At 39.9% G+C, this 14,759-nt stretch overlaps 3 protein-coding genes across 3 annotated transcripts; 1 reads left to right on the forward strand and 2 right to left on the reverse strand.

Moving 5' to 3' along the window:
• Positions 1–1,395: 1,395 nt before the first annotated feature.
• On the reverse strand, positions 1,396–4,059 carry LOC128862061 (serine protease snake-like). The gene is made up of 4 exons (XM_054100467.1): positions 3,874–4,059; positions 3,623–3,805; positions 3,361–3,562; positions 1,396–2,074 (listed from the first exon to the last, which is right to left on the reverse strand). The coding sequence occupies exons 1-4, from the start codon at positions 3,965–3,967 to the stop codon at positions 1,456–1,458; spliced, it is 1,098 nt and encodes a 365-aa protein (XP_053956442.1). The 5' UTR covers positions 3,968–4,059; the 3' UTR covers positions 1,396–1,455.
• Positions 4,060–5,582: 1,523 nt separating this feature from the next.
• LOC128861230 (uncharacterized) lies at positions 5,583–10,575 on the forward strand. Its single transcript, XM_054099196.1, has 5 exons — positions 5,583–5,605; positions 7,697–7,712; positions 7,759–7,957; positions 9,871–10,057; positions 10,121–10,575. Exons 1-5 carry the CDS (start codon positions 5,583–5,585, stop codon positions 10,392–10,394), a joined length of 699 nt encoding a protein of 232 aa, XP_053955171.1. The 3' UTR covers positions 10,395–10,575.
• A 1,212-nt stretch (positions 10,576–11,787) lies between these two features.
• Positions 11,788–14,355, reverse strand: LOC128862092 (opsin Rh6). The gene is made up of 3 exons (XM_054100521.1): positions 13,384–14,355; positions 12,578–12,858; positions 11,788–12,498 (listed from the first exon to the last, which is right to left on the reverse strand). The coding sequence occupies exons 1-3, from the start codon at positions 14,107–14,109 to the stop codon at positions 12,378–12,380; spliced, it is 1,128 nt and encodes a 375-aa protein (XP_053956496.1). The 5' UTR covers positions 14,110–14,355; the 3' UTR covers positions 11,788–12,377.
• Positions 14,356–14,759: the final 404 nt, after the last annotated feature.

The following is a 14,759-nucleotide window of genomic DNA, read 5'->3' on the forward strand; positions in this document are numbered from 1 at the left end:
TATCGTGACAGCTTCGACAAAATTCAATATGTGGTACCCCATTCCATTTGCATGCCTTCCAATTAGACAACGCCCTTTTAGTATGTCTCTCGTTTTTCTCGTATCCTGTCTCCTAAGATTCATTTGTAATTTTGTGTAGCGGTGGCTCCATTGTGGTCAAGTTTGCCTGCTTGTCATGATAGAGTGTCTGCATATAGCTAAGGGAATTGGTATTAGTATATTATCTGGGCGAATGTTTAGTGTTGTACCTTTCCTGAGCTTACACATCTGGTTTGCAATTACCTTCTATATTTTTATGGCCTCGCACCCAGATCGGGTTTATTTTAAACTATTGCGATACTTCGCATAAGAAGATAAGCAGGACTCTTCGGTAACACGCCCCCTAAAAGCTTACGTGACTGTAATAAGAAAAGTTGGATTTCGGATTGTTAAAACTTGGCTCCAGCCGAACTTCCCCAAAGGTTTATATCCAGTTTACATGATAGCTTGTCGCCCTACTGAATGACATATACGAGTCTATTAAAAACAGAAGCATAAAATTGGATTAATGGAATCGTCGAAATTAAATTGATATCACCGAAGGGCCTAGTAGCCAGAGTGATAATTTAGTTAGGGTTATATTGTATATATCCCCTATAAATAATAATAAACTGTTAAATTGTTAATAATTTGTTGCATTCAACTATAGTTTTTGATGAGTGTTTTCTGACTCTAACGATTTCAGAGCTGCTTCAGTATCCGAGTAGACATATACTTCCCTCGTAGTTAGAGGTCATTTTAAGACCAGCAAGCCTTCTCTTATGGGGATGAATTTCGCCTGAAAGACACCACAGGGATTAGGCAAGCGAAAGGAGGATGTTGATGTTTAGCCTCTCAGAGTAAACTCCTCTACCTGCCTGTATACTAAGCTTAGATTTGTCAGTAAATACACTGACTCTATTTTATTAACTACCGTACCACTTCTCCGGCCCAGTCTTCTCTTGAAGGGAATATTGTGGTAAAGAGTTTATTAAAATGAGTCCCGAAATTAGATGGAATAATATTCGAATGAATTTTTATTTTCGATCAAAGTGCAGTCTTATTATTTAGATCAAATTTGAATGCTTTTATAAGCCCGACACTGGGAACAATTCATATTGCCCGAGCTAATCTATAAGTACAGTTCATCGGTTATATTCGATCTGCTTACAAAATTTATATATTATTCCACTACGTATGGTCCCATGTTTTTGAAAATATGATCGCATCTCTTGCTAGAGACCGTGTCTACTGCGTTGTAAAATAAAAATAAGTTAGGAATAGGCCGAGGAAAGATATTCTATGCCCAGAAATGTACTCAAAAATTGCTATTGCTGTTGAGGTCATTGGAAAAATAAATAAAAACTTTAGTACAACTTCAATTGTCTCACACGAGCTTATATATTCTTTTATGCTTTTTATTGTATTAGCATTTGTTCAATTTATTGTTGTAATAATTTTTTGAGGCCAAACGAAACTTTCAATAAATCTCACAAATGCTGTAACGTTCGTATTCACACTAGGCAAATCTTCAACGCCACAATGCTCTTGGCCCTTTGATACTATGCCGGCTACCATGTACATACACCGATACTCCACCTGGCTATGGGGAAATGGTATGAGTAATGGGCCACCCGAGTCGCCATTGCAAGTATCGTAGGTTTTGCCATCAGCGCAAAATTGTATACGCTCGAGCAGACCCCGTTGCAAATCATACATTTCAGTTGCAATCTCATTACAGACCGTTTGATGCTTCAATTCAACTCGTCGCAGCTGTGTTGAAAAAACTTCGGTATCATCAATGCGGCCCCAACCAACGGCCCAATATTGTCCTGTTTGGAATTTCATCATACATGGAGTGAGTAGGCAGGCAGGTAGAACATATTTGGAGAAAGTAACGGTGCCATTCAATTCCAATAACATAATATCGAAGTAGCGGTGTAATGAAAAATGGTCGTGGCGTTTGAAACTGAGTATGGAAAACTCTTGGAGTCCAACATCATCAAGGGTTGAATTATAATCCAAATCGCCAAGTCGTACTTTATCCGGTACTCCACTGTAAAAAAAAAATCCATTAATTAAAAGATTTTGTCGAGGATCATCTCATAGACATACGAGAGTTTCTATTTATATTTGTTACTTTTAGGAAATAGCACTACATTTAGACACAAATTTCCAGAATGAGCGAATTGTCATTTTGAGCGACAGCCAGGCGGCACCAAGGTTTTGCCATCCTGTGAGATTAAGTCCTTACCTGTGAGATTAAGTCCTCACTGGTCCTTGAGTGTATCGAGAAACTGAATCTGTAGGAACGCGCAAACGCACCTGACTAGTTTGGGTTCCAGGACACAGGGGTATAGCTGAGAGCGAAGTAGCGGATGCATTGGAATTATTTGGCCTTCCGTGCTATTGGACAATACACCATCAAGGATTGAAGAGTTAAGGCTAAGGAGGATAGGTGGTACCAAGCTTTGCGGTTACGTCAGACAAAATCCCTATTGGGTGATTTATCCTCCGCTAGAATAAACTGAGAGTGCTCACTGGTATTCTCACAGGCCGCTGTGGACTACACAGTCATCTGCATATGATCGGGATATGGTACACTCATTCTTGTCATTTCTGCGATCAATCGCAGGTGACTCCAGGACACCTTCTCTTTGAATGCAGCGCTATAGCGGAAAGAAAGTTGAGACATCTCATTTGTAGCTAGAAGAAAGGCACACACGCACAGTCCAACACAACTCTACCTTAAGTTTAATAAGGGATGGGTCTGGATACGGTACTGTGATGAGTAAAGGGCACAAAAGACCATGAGGTCGAAGTGCAAACCTCAAATTGATCTGAATCTTAACCTAACTCTGTAGTTTTACTCGTTTTTATCTTGCCTTATACTTGCTTGAGGTGCCGCTGTTTGGCTTGAGTAAATTTGACATAATTAGATGCAGAGCTGGAGTTACTGTAAGGAATTCCTTATAATTTCTTGTTTGCGAAGAACTGTTTTCTTTCCTGTGTCTTCTTTAATTATATAGACCTTATATTTGTTTACAAATTACGACATTTGACAATTCTAATTCTCTCACATATCTCATCTGCAATTACATCATGGCATAAAATTTCAAAATTTAAAAAGTGTCAATCTCGCGAAGTCTCATATAATGACTCGCACGGCTTTCACGAAATTTGTCCGAATTTGTCAGAATTTTGAGAGTAAAAAGTCTGAAACGAGCAAAACCTTCTATGCGCGCTTAAATTAAAAAAAGTCAAACTTTATACAGCATCTGACTAATTTGACATTCCAATACTAAAAGTATAAATAGTATCCCTCGTATGTAATGTACCTACTTGAGAGTGCAATGACTTGCAGTCAGAACGAAGCGTTCACTGATAAGCGTTCCGCCACATATCCAATCAGCTACATTAGACGTTGAATTAAAAATACCTATCAAAGCTGCGGATGGAAATTCACCAATTTTAGCCAATTCGCCACCGGCTATAAAGGGCTGTGGACATTTTGCTGGCGCATGCTTTGTGAATTCGTGACAGGCTGAGAGAATTTCCATGATTGTATCAATATTCGCTTTCTAAAACTTATTTATTTACTTACCAACTTCAGCTGGTGATGTTAGCTGACAGTTTTCAGGCTCCGGTGGCTCTTCAGGACAGCATACAATACCTTTTACTCGATTACAAAATGTTATATTTGCCACTGGCAAGTTTTGTAAGATATCACATTTGGACCATACTTGGCAACTGCAGTCTTCCGCCTGACAGGGACCACAAACATCACCTTTATATAATTGAACAAAGCAGAACTAAGCATTTTTATCCCGTTAAGCGAATTTATTAAAATCAAACCGGCATTCAATTTTATCCTTTGTGCAGTTATAGTTGATGTAAATATTAGTAAGAAAGCAAGCATATTCGAATATTTTACCATCGACTCTTCCATTGCGATGTCTATTTGCAAAATGTCTCAAGCTTTGTCTCATTTATTAGCTCTCTGTACTGGCTTTTAATCAAAGCCAGAGTTTAAGAAGTGCATACCGCACATGTGTGATAACCTCACATGAGGTGCACGGTCGTGCTTTAGTTAATACAGGGTGCTTCAAAGCAGGTATATGCTGGTCGAAAAATGTCTAAAAATTATATCTATGGTCTCATTCGGCTATATTCAAAACATATTGGTTATTGGCTATGTACAAAAAAAAAAAGAATCTAACAAAATTGGACCACTAGGTTGCACTCCGATCGAAATTGGTTGGAAATGCTAAACTCAGCACTGATATAAAGCTTTGCCTAAAACAAGTGTACATATTGCATAGTGGCTCTATAGAAGAAAATCCTTTCTCTCAAAAAGGATTGTCAGTACTCTTAAAAGATCAGTGTGTGCCCTCCTTAGTATAAGCGGAACTTTCTCCACCTATATTTCATCAAGAGAGGAGTGGAGCAGAGGCAACACTTGGGGTCAGGGCCTGGTTAACCTGTTCGCGGGTGGGCCGAAGTTGGACGGTAGGGTTGGAGGAAGAGTATTCTGCAAAGAGCTCCCCATCAAACTCAAATTCAGGTTAGCGGATCACTGCCGTGTGTTCCAAGCAGAGGTGGCCACAATCAAAGAAGCAGCTGACGGGCTACTTACTTGCATAATAACTGTTAAGAAGGTAAATACTCGTATTTACTCCGACAGCCAAGCGAATTAGGGCCCTAGGCTCTATTATGGCGCGTTCGAAACTGGTCAAGGAATGTCTCTCTCTCTCGTGCATCAGAATTCTTCAACATAAGGATAGTTTGGGTACTGGTTATAGTGACATTGCTGGAAACTGCGCAGCCAACGAGCTGGCCTGTGAGGTAGTGTGTCCGCGAAAGGAGAGGATCGCGATCCCCTCGACAGCCTGCGCTCTACTCCTGGAAGGATGGGCTTTGCACCAACTCAGCGAGCGCTGGGCAAGTTCACGAACGTGTAAGGTCGCGAAGTCCTTCTGCCCACGTTTGGATAGGAGGCGTTCGAGGGATATTCTGAGGATGACAAAATCTCATCTCTCAAATTTCGTGGGCATCCTCACGGGACACTGTCCGCGGGGTATACATGTCGTGAAACTCGGAATTACTTCTAGTCCTTTTTGCGTCAGCTGTCCAGCTCTCGCGGGACTAAGATTTAAGCATCTTGGTTCTCACTTCTTTTCTGCGCCTGCTGATGTAGCAGGTCTTGATATCAAAAATCCGATGAACAATCTCGGCACGTTGTTTCACTTAAAGCGGTATCTCCATAAACTTTTTGTAGCTCTCGATGTGCTTCAGCCGCCGTTTTTTTCGAATGAAAGAAGAAAATCAACTCTTCCCGTACACACACTGCTGGCGGCATCTATTGACAAACAGCGGGAACTTAGTTGCGCACCTAAGAGTTCGATTCTCACGCCCAGTGCCCGTTGCGAAGTATCTATTCCAGCGCAAGCAACACATCAACTTATAACTGGTAAAAAAGTTATCAAACGTTACATTGTGGTTCTCGGGACTTTCAAGATGGCACAATAATTGAAGAATACGTCTTTCAACGGCTGTAATCATTAATGAATTTGGCAGCTGCACCAGTGTAAGACATTGCATTGGCAAAAGTGTGCTGTTATTCTAAGAATTTTATTTATTCTTAGAACTCAAATCTGCCGGATAGGTATTTAAATACTCCCTGAAAATCTCGGTTAGGGTAACACAACTTGCAATTCGTCAACACAACTTCCATGACTTATGCACTTACATATAAAGGGTTTTCCAATAACAGGTGTTATTGTTGAATGGAATGCGCTATCGAGAGATGATTAACGATTTTTATGGCCGGAATTGGGTGGTATTGATCTGGACAACGTTTATTGTGATTTAGCACCTTGTGACTTTTTTCTTTGGGGCTACGTGAAAGAGAAGGTCTACGCCAACAGCCCAGGGTCGATTCCAGACCTCAAAGATGGAATGAGGCTATCCAGGACATAGGGCAGCCACTTTGCAATTCGGTTATGGAAAATTTCATGAAAAGAATATTGCCCTGTAAGTGTGGTCGTGATGGTCATTTGCCAGATGTTATTTTCTACTATTAACGGCATACCTTCCTCTTTATAATGAAATAAACATCCGATCATTTATAATTAAAAAAAAACATTTTTCTTTATATATTCAAATAACACCTCTTATTGGAAACCCCTTTATATACAGGGTTGCCCATATTCGACGGACCCATCTGGCAACCCTGTATCTTTTGACAGAGACGTGAGATCGCTTAATGACATACCGCGTTGGAAGCGACAGTCCGAGAAGATTTTTACTATGGAACAGTACATGCTATGCGAGCGCTCCCAAATTGTTGAAATTTACATTCAACAAAACAAGTCAAAAGAAGAAGAACAAAATCATCATGTCCGATACCGAGGTACCTCTTTACGACGAAAAAGTCACTGTTTGGTGCGGCGTTAGTGCGAAAACGATTATTGGGCCGTTTTTCTTCGAAAATGAAGATGGTCAAGCTGTTACCGTCAATCAGGAGCGTTATCGCGATATGATCACCACTTTTGTGATGCCAATTATTCGTCGAAAGCGTATGAGGCAGTTCTGGTTTCAACAAGACGGCGTTCCACCACACATAGCTCGCACCGCAATCGATTTTTTGAAGAAATTGTTTCCTCATCGTTTGATGTCGAAAAATGGCGATTTTGACTGGCCACCGCGTTCGCCCGATTTAACGCCACCTGACTTCTTCTTGTGGGGATATTTAAAATCAAAGGTTTATATTAATAAGCCAAAGGCCATAGAAGAGCTCAAGAACAACATCCGTGAGGAAATAGCCGCTATTCCAGTCGAAATGTTAGCTAAAACTATGGAAAACGCTGCAAAACGGACACAATACAGGCTCAAGGCGGCCATTTGAGAGATATCATATTCAAAAAGTAGTGCCAACAAATATACTTGAACCAAATAAAATGATTATTATCGTCAACATCAAAAAAATTGTGTTTCTCTTTGATTTAAAAAAAACACATGGGCCCGTCGAATATAGGCAACCCTGTAAACACTCTGATAAAATTTTAATAAATGAATTAAACCTTTGAATAGAATGCTTTACAGAAATGCCCAGCTGGTTTCATGGATATTCCTACGGAAAGTACTATAGGTTTAACATAACACCCGCTATATTCTTAATCTATATGAATTTCTGTTTGATAGCCTAAGCTAAACACTCACTTTGCATAGTCTTCAGTTTAATTTACTTTAAAAAGGCTCTTTAGATTCCCTTACATAATTAAAAATATCAACACATCTCTTTTCACTCTTTCGCCCACCTACACAATTCACACAAATACTTCTGCATTAGCTCACACCCACCATAGTCCATACGTTTTTGTTGCATAAAAATATATGCATACCTTCTGCAGATTATCGGGTATTCTTATTGTAGGTATAAAATTATACCTACATACATCGATTATGTATTCCATGCAAGTCATGTTTGTGCTTTGAAAACTTGCAACAAGTTGGCTAGTGTCTCCGCTTCAATTAATGCTCAAATTTTATGCATCGTTGAATTTTTGAATTGGAAACTGTCAAGTTTTCTTCTTTCATCCAATAGCGCCCATTATTTGCTGTTTTTGTTTTTGCTATTTTCATTCTCAATTATATTTACATGTTTATCTCACTTCAGTTGCTGTATTGGTCAAGTGAGCTGTTGGCCAGTTTGAGGATATATAAGACGCTGAGTGCTAGGAAGCGGCCTTTCAACCGTGGCCGTTGCAAGCTAACGGAAGTGTTTTGTCCGAAATTGAAAATTGTTCCTTGGAAATTTTGCTAATAATAATTACATCCCGGTGCATTTCACCAGAATATTTGTGCTTCCATGAGATCTCCAAACGGGAGTTGAAGTTGAAAATGCGTTATAAGTTGCAATGCTCATTAATTTTTCTGTGTAAGTGTCAAAAATTGTGTTGTGAGTTGATAAAAAAAAGGGGAAAAAAGAAATTAAATACGCTTGCTGAAGTTTCTCACGGCCTTTACGGACATGTAGAAGATTGACAAAATGCCTCAATCGTATATAACTCTTAACACCCTGAAAAATTACTAGCTGGCAAAAAAAAAAAATCAAGTACAATCAAGGAAAGAAGAAATCTTGCTAGATGTTCTTAATTCGAGAGTATCCATTGGCTTAGCTCATTTGCGACATCTGGAGTTCTCTAAGGCTTTCTGAACGAGATATTAAAATGGTGACTGCGGCGGTCAAAGGAGAGTTTACTTCAACTGGTTGGTATATCCTTGGCTGGGCCAATGATGGGCTAACGTTCAAGAGCGTGGAAAAGGAGGTGTTTAAATTGTAGCCACTAGCAATTTAATGCCCCACTAAAGTCCATGCTAGTTGGTTGGTTATAGTGGTAATTCATCTAGTGTTCAATTAGCGTTTCCGCACCATTTTGTTGTCATATCCTTGCTATCAACTTGTTTAACGGTCATTTAGAGCATGACTATATCCAGTCTGTACGGTTTAAGAACCTTATTAGGTTGTTGACTTTTAAGCCAGGCAATTGTTCGACACTCTCGGACTGTAGTTTACCCAGGGTTGACATTCTCTCGTTCCATAAGGCAGGGCATTCAAAGAAGAAATGGAAAACCGTTTTCTTTTTCTCTGGTTGTTTACAAATGTCTCAGTGTGCGTTGTGAGGGCTCATTTTGGCTGCTTCTTCCCCGATAGACCAAAAACCAGTTATGACTACCGTGAGACGTCAGGCGTCCCGTTGTTTCATAGGATTCCTGTCAACTAACAACTATTTTTTTGGAGCCCGATAGTGGTTTTCATAGCTACAAACCCTCTGTAATATAGAATATTAAGTTAAAGCTATTGATGCCCGTTAAAACTGAGCTGAAAATACTTCGCACGATCTAGAAGGATGAAAAAACTCCCAACTATTATGAAAGGCCAAGTTCACCAAGAACTCAGTGTTTTCTAAAGATAATAAAATAATTCAACAATAAAATAATTTTTGTGAGGGACATTAACTTGAGATAAGAGAAAACCCGATACGATACACTTTCAGGAAGTAGTTATTTATTCATCGAGTTTGAAGTTTGTTCTATTGACTCGGTCGAGGCCGCTACAGGTATATAGCACTCTTTCTTCTTCCGGTTGAGACTAAACTTATTTCCATTCAATGTGGGACAACGCGAGTCAGAGGAGCGGCGAGCTACTAAAGCTTGTGCAACATAACGTCTTTATTCAAGACCCAGTTGCAAAAGGAGACCTGAGGCCGCATCTGATGTCAAGCAAAGAGTGACTGGACCTCTGTGCCGCGTGATCTCACTAATTACACCGATAAATCCAAAATAGATAGAGGAACCGATCTGGTTTTTACTGCGGGTAATAAAAATTTGGGAGCGCGCCAGTGGTTTCTTTCTCTATGCTGTTTTAAAATTTCCATGGTCAAGTTTAGACAAGAAAATAGTTCGTACAGGAGACATTATTTTGCATTGTCCTAGTGTACAAATGTTCCAACGGGGACAAATTTGCTCTACAGAAGGAAAAAAATTGGTTGTTGGCTTCACACTTTTTTGCCAATATTTACGGATGTGGTCGAAGCGAATCAACCAACGGAGAAATATAATAAAGTATACTTACTCAATTTCCTCGGGTGTGCTACAGTAGTTTGATAATTTTTAGCATTTGGAGACTCATAGAGACGTTCGTAATGGGCAATTACGCCGCCGAGTGAAAGTAAAACGTTTTCTCATATACGCCGGCTCAACCGAATATATCTGCCCCTAGTGCTGTTTTTTTTTTTAATTTTTTAACTTCTTTCCGTTAACTTCACTGTTATTATCATCCCTCAACAGGCATCTTCATTATTTTTACGCACACACCGATGACGACACGGGCCTTGCGCTCAACTAAACTAAATACGCTGATCGATGATCCGCTCTATGACATGGACGAACTGGTGCCATTTGAAAGTAAGCGCTCGATGCCATGCGATTCATGTGGGAATGAGTGTACGAGTGCATGTGGCACGAAAAATTTTCGGTAAGTTTCCATACTAAATTTATTAAATATTTCTGCACACATAACACTCCCCAAATTTCTCAGCACCTGTTGCTTCAATTATCTGCGCAAACGAAACGATCCAAATGCCATGAAATCCTTCAGCAATAAGCGTCTCATCGATTTCATACTCCTACAAGGACGTGCCGCAATGTACACATTGGACGAGCACCACCGCAGTGGTAACGTTGGCGATGATGAAAGGGAGGAAAGCGGCGGTGGTGGAAGTTCCGGTATTGTCGGGGATGAGAAGACCTTTGCAGACATTGGCAATGGTCATCGAATTAGAAGCGCTCATTTTCATCACAGAATCGTGTAAGAGGCACATCAGCGGTGAAGTTTCGCACATTTCCAGTTTGGGAGTGTGAACGTTTTTTTTTGGATATTTAAGTTCTAGTTATGGCTGGAAAGTTAAAAAGTTCTATTCTGAAAAATATGTCTGCTGTTTGAAATGTTGTTTTTATAATGAATAATTAGCAATTGCTTTCTAAAAAGCTTAAAAAGCCAGAAAAATGCATTTCCTTATTATTTTAAAGGGTGGTCCAACTGCGAATTTCTTACAGACACTACAGATTTCCTTAGAAAGAGCAAACATTTCATTATTCATGTGTAGTTCCTTGGGTGCAGGTGGCTTTACAGTAGCCTATCTGTGTTGTCAATATCGCTCTCACTAAAACATTTACCTTTCGAAAATGGCGCGTACACTTTTGTTAGGTGTTTGGCCGAGCTCCTCCTCTTCTTTGTGTCACGAATCTTGATATCTTTCCACAAAAACAGATATCTACAGTTTTAAATCGAGAGGCGATCGCTGTTAGAAAAAACTTGTTCCTTTTGCTGTTTCATACACGGAGATTCGAAACTACGCATTCCCGAATGGTAATCACGCACCAACCCATTCGGTTTTGAAAAGGTAAACTCCATCGTTTGGTACAAGTATCTATCTCAGAACTGTGCATATCTGTCTAATGTTCTTGGAACACCCTAGAGAAGGAGGCCTGGTTGGGAGCTCGGCAATGTCTAATATGCACATCTCAAAATATACATACCTCAATGATGACGGTATCAAATGCTTGATTTTTCTTCAATACGCCCTATAATGTCATAGTTCTAGGAAGGAACTGCTGCGGAGTGAAAATATCTCTTAAGAATTCTAGGTTTCTAAGATGGATCCGAGCTAGAGGATGGGGTACATTCTGACCAAAGTTCTTGAAAAGCCCGCCAATGAGTTCTTATCCAACTATACTTATTTCCGGCGGAGGTTTTCGTAATCGAAATCTGTCTTGTAATGGGCATTTGCGCATTAGTCAGAAAGAAGGCCACGATAAACTGTAAGAACTCTACAAAGGCATAGGCATAGAATAGTGTGATCCAATAGCTCCACTGGATAGATCAAGTCGTAAAAATGGTGTCATACTAGTGGTGGCAGAGATATGGGCATACCTCCTCTGCGTTGAAAAGTCTAAGTGGAGAAGAGCTTGGGTTTGCTTGTTATTAATTGGCGTCAGCTGGTATGGTAAAAAAGAAGCTACTTCTGAACTATTTTTGAACTCGGTTAAAAGCAAGACGAAGATGAAGAAAGAAAACTGGAAGTACTTATTTTTTTCTAAACGTTCTTTTTCTCATTAGAAATTTCTTGATTTCTGATTTTGTATCAATTGCTTAGTTTTATTTTCATTTGATTTATTTATTTTTTTATTATTTTTTATGTTGCAGTTCCTTTAAATATTACAATTGTTTTAAATAGCTACTTTGAATTCCCGAAACCCTGTGAGCCTCAAAGAATATTAAAATAAATAAAATAGTGAAGAGAGAGAGAGAGAGAGAGGAATTACTTGAGTACATATTTAGCAGCTTAAAAGAAATCTTAGCGGAGAGAGAAGTTTTGAAAACTTTTAGAGCAAAAGAGAACTGAGTCTATAATTACCACAAATATAAAATTCAAATACTTTTCGGACCCACTTTGAAAAATCTTCACTAATTCTCTTAGTACACTCTTCTCACCGCTAAAATTCTTTTCTATATTACATGTCTTTTTTCGATTTTTTTTATTCGATTCTTTTTGTATTTATTTCGTCGTTATTTTTCTCGTTGCAGTTAAACTTGATCGGTTGTTTTGTTATTGCTTGACGTTTTGTTCATTTCATGGCAACCCATATGACACTCATGGGTATCTAAACTAAACTATACTCATGATCTCATCGGTCTACCATAGCCGCGGTATGAAGCATCGTAAGTGTAATTTTCCAGTTGCAGCATATTGAACTTATTATTGTACTTTCGGTTCCACAATTGAGTTGCGCATTTAAGCCGCTGATTCGCTGATCTCCGCCGTCGCTTGGGTGCGTACTTCAGATGCCATGTCGTCTTTGCCGCAGGCGAGGCAGGGAATCTTCTCGCGCAGTACTTGCCTGTATTTGGGATGACTGAAGGGCGAGCAGAGATGTAGGAAGTATAAAGAAAATAGATTTGGGTACATTTTTCTATTGATAAAATTAATCTTACCTAAGTCCATAGACAATTGGATTACAGACGGAATTCGCCTTCGCAAACACCGAACCACAAATGGTGCTCAGCGGCGAGAGATTCATTGAACCGAAAACGCCCGCATAGTTGATGATCGTGTAGGGGGTCCAAGCGAGGAACCACAACGATATTGTCACCAGCGCTACCTTTGCCAATTTTATTTCAACCGATTTACCCTTATCCGCTTCGCTGTTACGCAGTGAGGCTACGTTCATTTTCTTAGCTTGATCGCGCATAGCTTTTTCGTGAGCCCAGACGGCCTAATTTGGTGGGAAAATGGAGAATAATTACATATGCATATGAATGCAGGATTTTGGGAGGAAATTAGCAATGAACTAGGTAACGCTAAGATTTTAAGGGCACTGATGTCATTTTGTGAAGATTAGACGCTTCGAATGTTTATTTCTTTCATAGGTTCCGAAAAAGTCGTTTGTTTCATTTTAGTGGTGGCCTGGGACTCTGTGACTGATTTCGCACTTTACAACTCTTTGGCAGACGGACTGGATTCGGCAAAATATTGAGTGGATTTTGTAAAAATATTTTGTGGGCATTATGTAAGACCACTACGGCTAGCGAGTAAGCTCTTAAGGAGCAGCTTTTCTCCTAACCTAACCCCGCTTAGCTTGCTTTACTATAGAAACGAAGTTAGACTTTACTTTGCAGCGAAACATATTTCAGTTTTAATCTAAGCACTGAAAAATTTTAAAAATAATTTTGTACATATTGCATCCCTTTACGTTCTATTCTTTAAACCCTCAAGTTTTTCTTTCTTCGTCCTCACTCACCTTCATAATGTGATAGTACGAGAAGACAATGGTCGTTAATGGTGTGGCGTACACCCACATCGAGTAAACGATGATGTACGAGCGATTGAACCAGTCCTTGGCAAAGTAGTCTGTACCACATGCGGTCATATTTCCCTCAGGTACATAACGATTCCAACCGATCATTGGCAATATGGCCCATGTGCCGCAAATACACCACACAAACACCAAACGTACTACAGCCACTGTTGTGGTGAGTGGCTTACGCGACAAACCCTTCACGATCACACAATACCGATCATAAGCGATCAGAGTCATTGACCAAATTGATACACAACCGAAAAGCGAACCAGCCAAACCGTAGAGTTCGCACAGGAACGGACCCATTATCCAAGTACCATAGAAGCCATTTAACACGACTGGCGGGAACATGGTGAACATCATCATGAAGTCGGAAAAAGCCAAATTCACCACAAAAATATTAGATGGTGTACGTAATGAACGCGTTGAAGTGAATATATACATGACAATGAAGTTGCCTGACAGCGACATCACACCCAAAACGGTTATAATAAAACCAATGATCTGAAACCAAATCTGATCCATGGGCTGCCATTTGTACCAGTAGGGGTCGACCATGTGAAAAATATCAGCGGGGACACTATCGGCTAGGCTGATGTTGCGCCCATCGCGTAAATACTGGAAACTCGCTTGCGGCACCACTGACAAAGCTTCACTCAAATCCATTGTGTGAGTGATTTCCGGAAGTGGGTGGATAATGTTGGTGTAGTTAAGACTTTGTCTCGGTACAACGAAAATACACACGAAATAATCTAAGCAATTGCGACGTTGGCTTGTTGATTAGATAATTTTTGGGAAAATTAGTTTTGAGAAATAGTTGAATTAAAATTATTACGGCGCTCCCATAGCTTCGTAGCAACTTGTTTATGGTTGGCTATTGGAAACGCGCTAACGCCTTTACACCGAAACTTGTCGCACTGCTCTGTGAAGGGTCCAACTATGGGCTATGGCTTTTATAACGAAGCTCTGTGGCAGTTGTGCGCAAGGAAGCCGTTACATTGATCCAATTAGTGCGCGCACAATTTTCGGCGTTCCATTGGCAATGCGCAATTGAAAAGTGGGATTAACACGTACACACACGCACACGCACAGATACTCATATGAAAATACATACATACATCCCTACCAGGAAAGTGGATATAAGCATTTGCATTTTGGATTTGTATAGGCTCTAGCGCTAACAAACTTTGGTCAGGCCGCAGGTGAGAAGGTCAAGTTTATGATTGGCAAAGTGTAAGCCATATGTGTATGTGTGTAAGTGCATGTGTATAAGTATGCATCAGTAGGTTTCGTGCTTGTGCTCTGAAGAAAATAAA

This window comes from Anastrepha ludens, chromosome 2, assembly GCF_028408465.1.
Source record: "Anastrepha ludens isolate Willacy chromosome 2, idAnaLude1.1, whole genome shotgun sequence".
Lineage (NCBI taxonomy): Eukaryota > Metazoa > Arthropoda > Insecta > Diptera > Tephritidae > Anastrepha > Anastrepha ludens.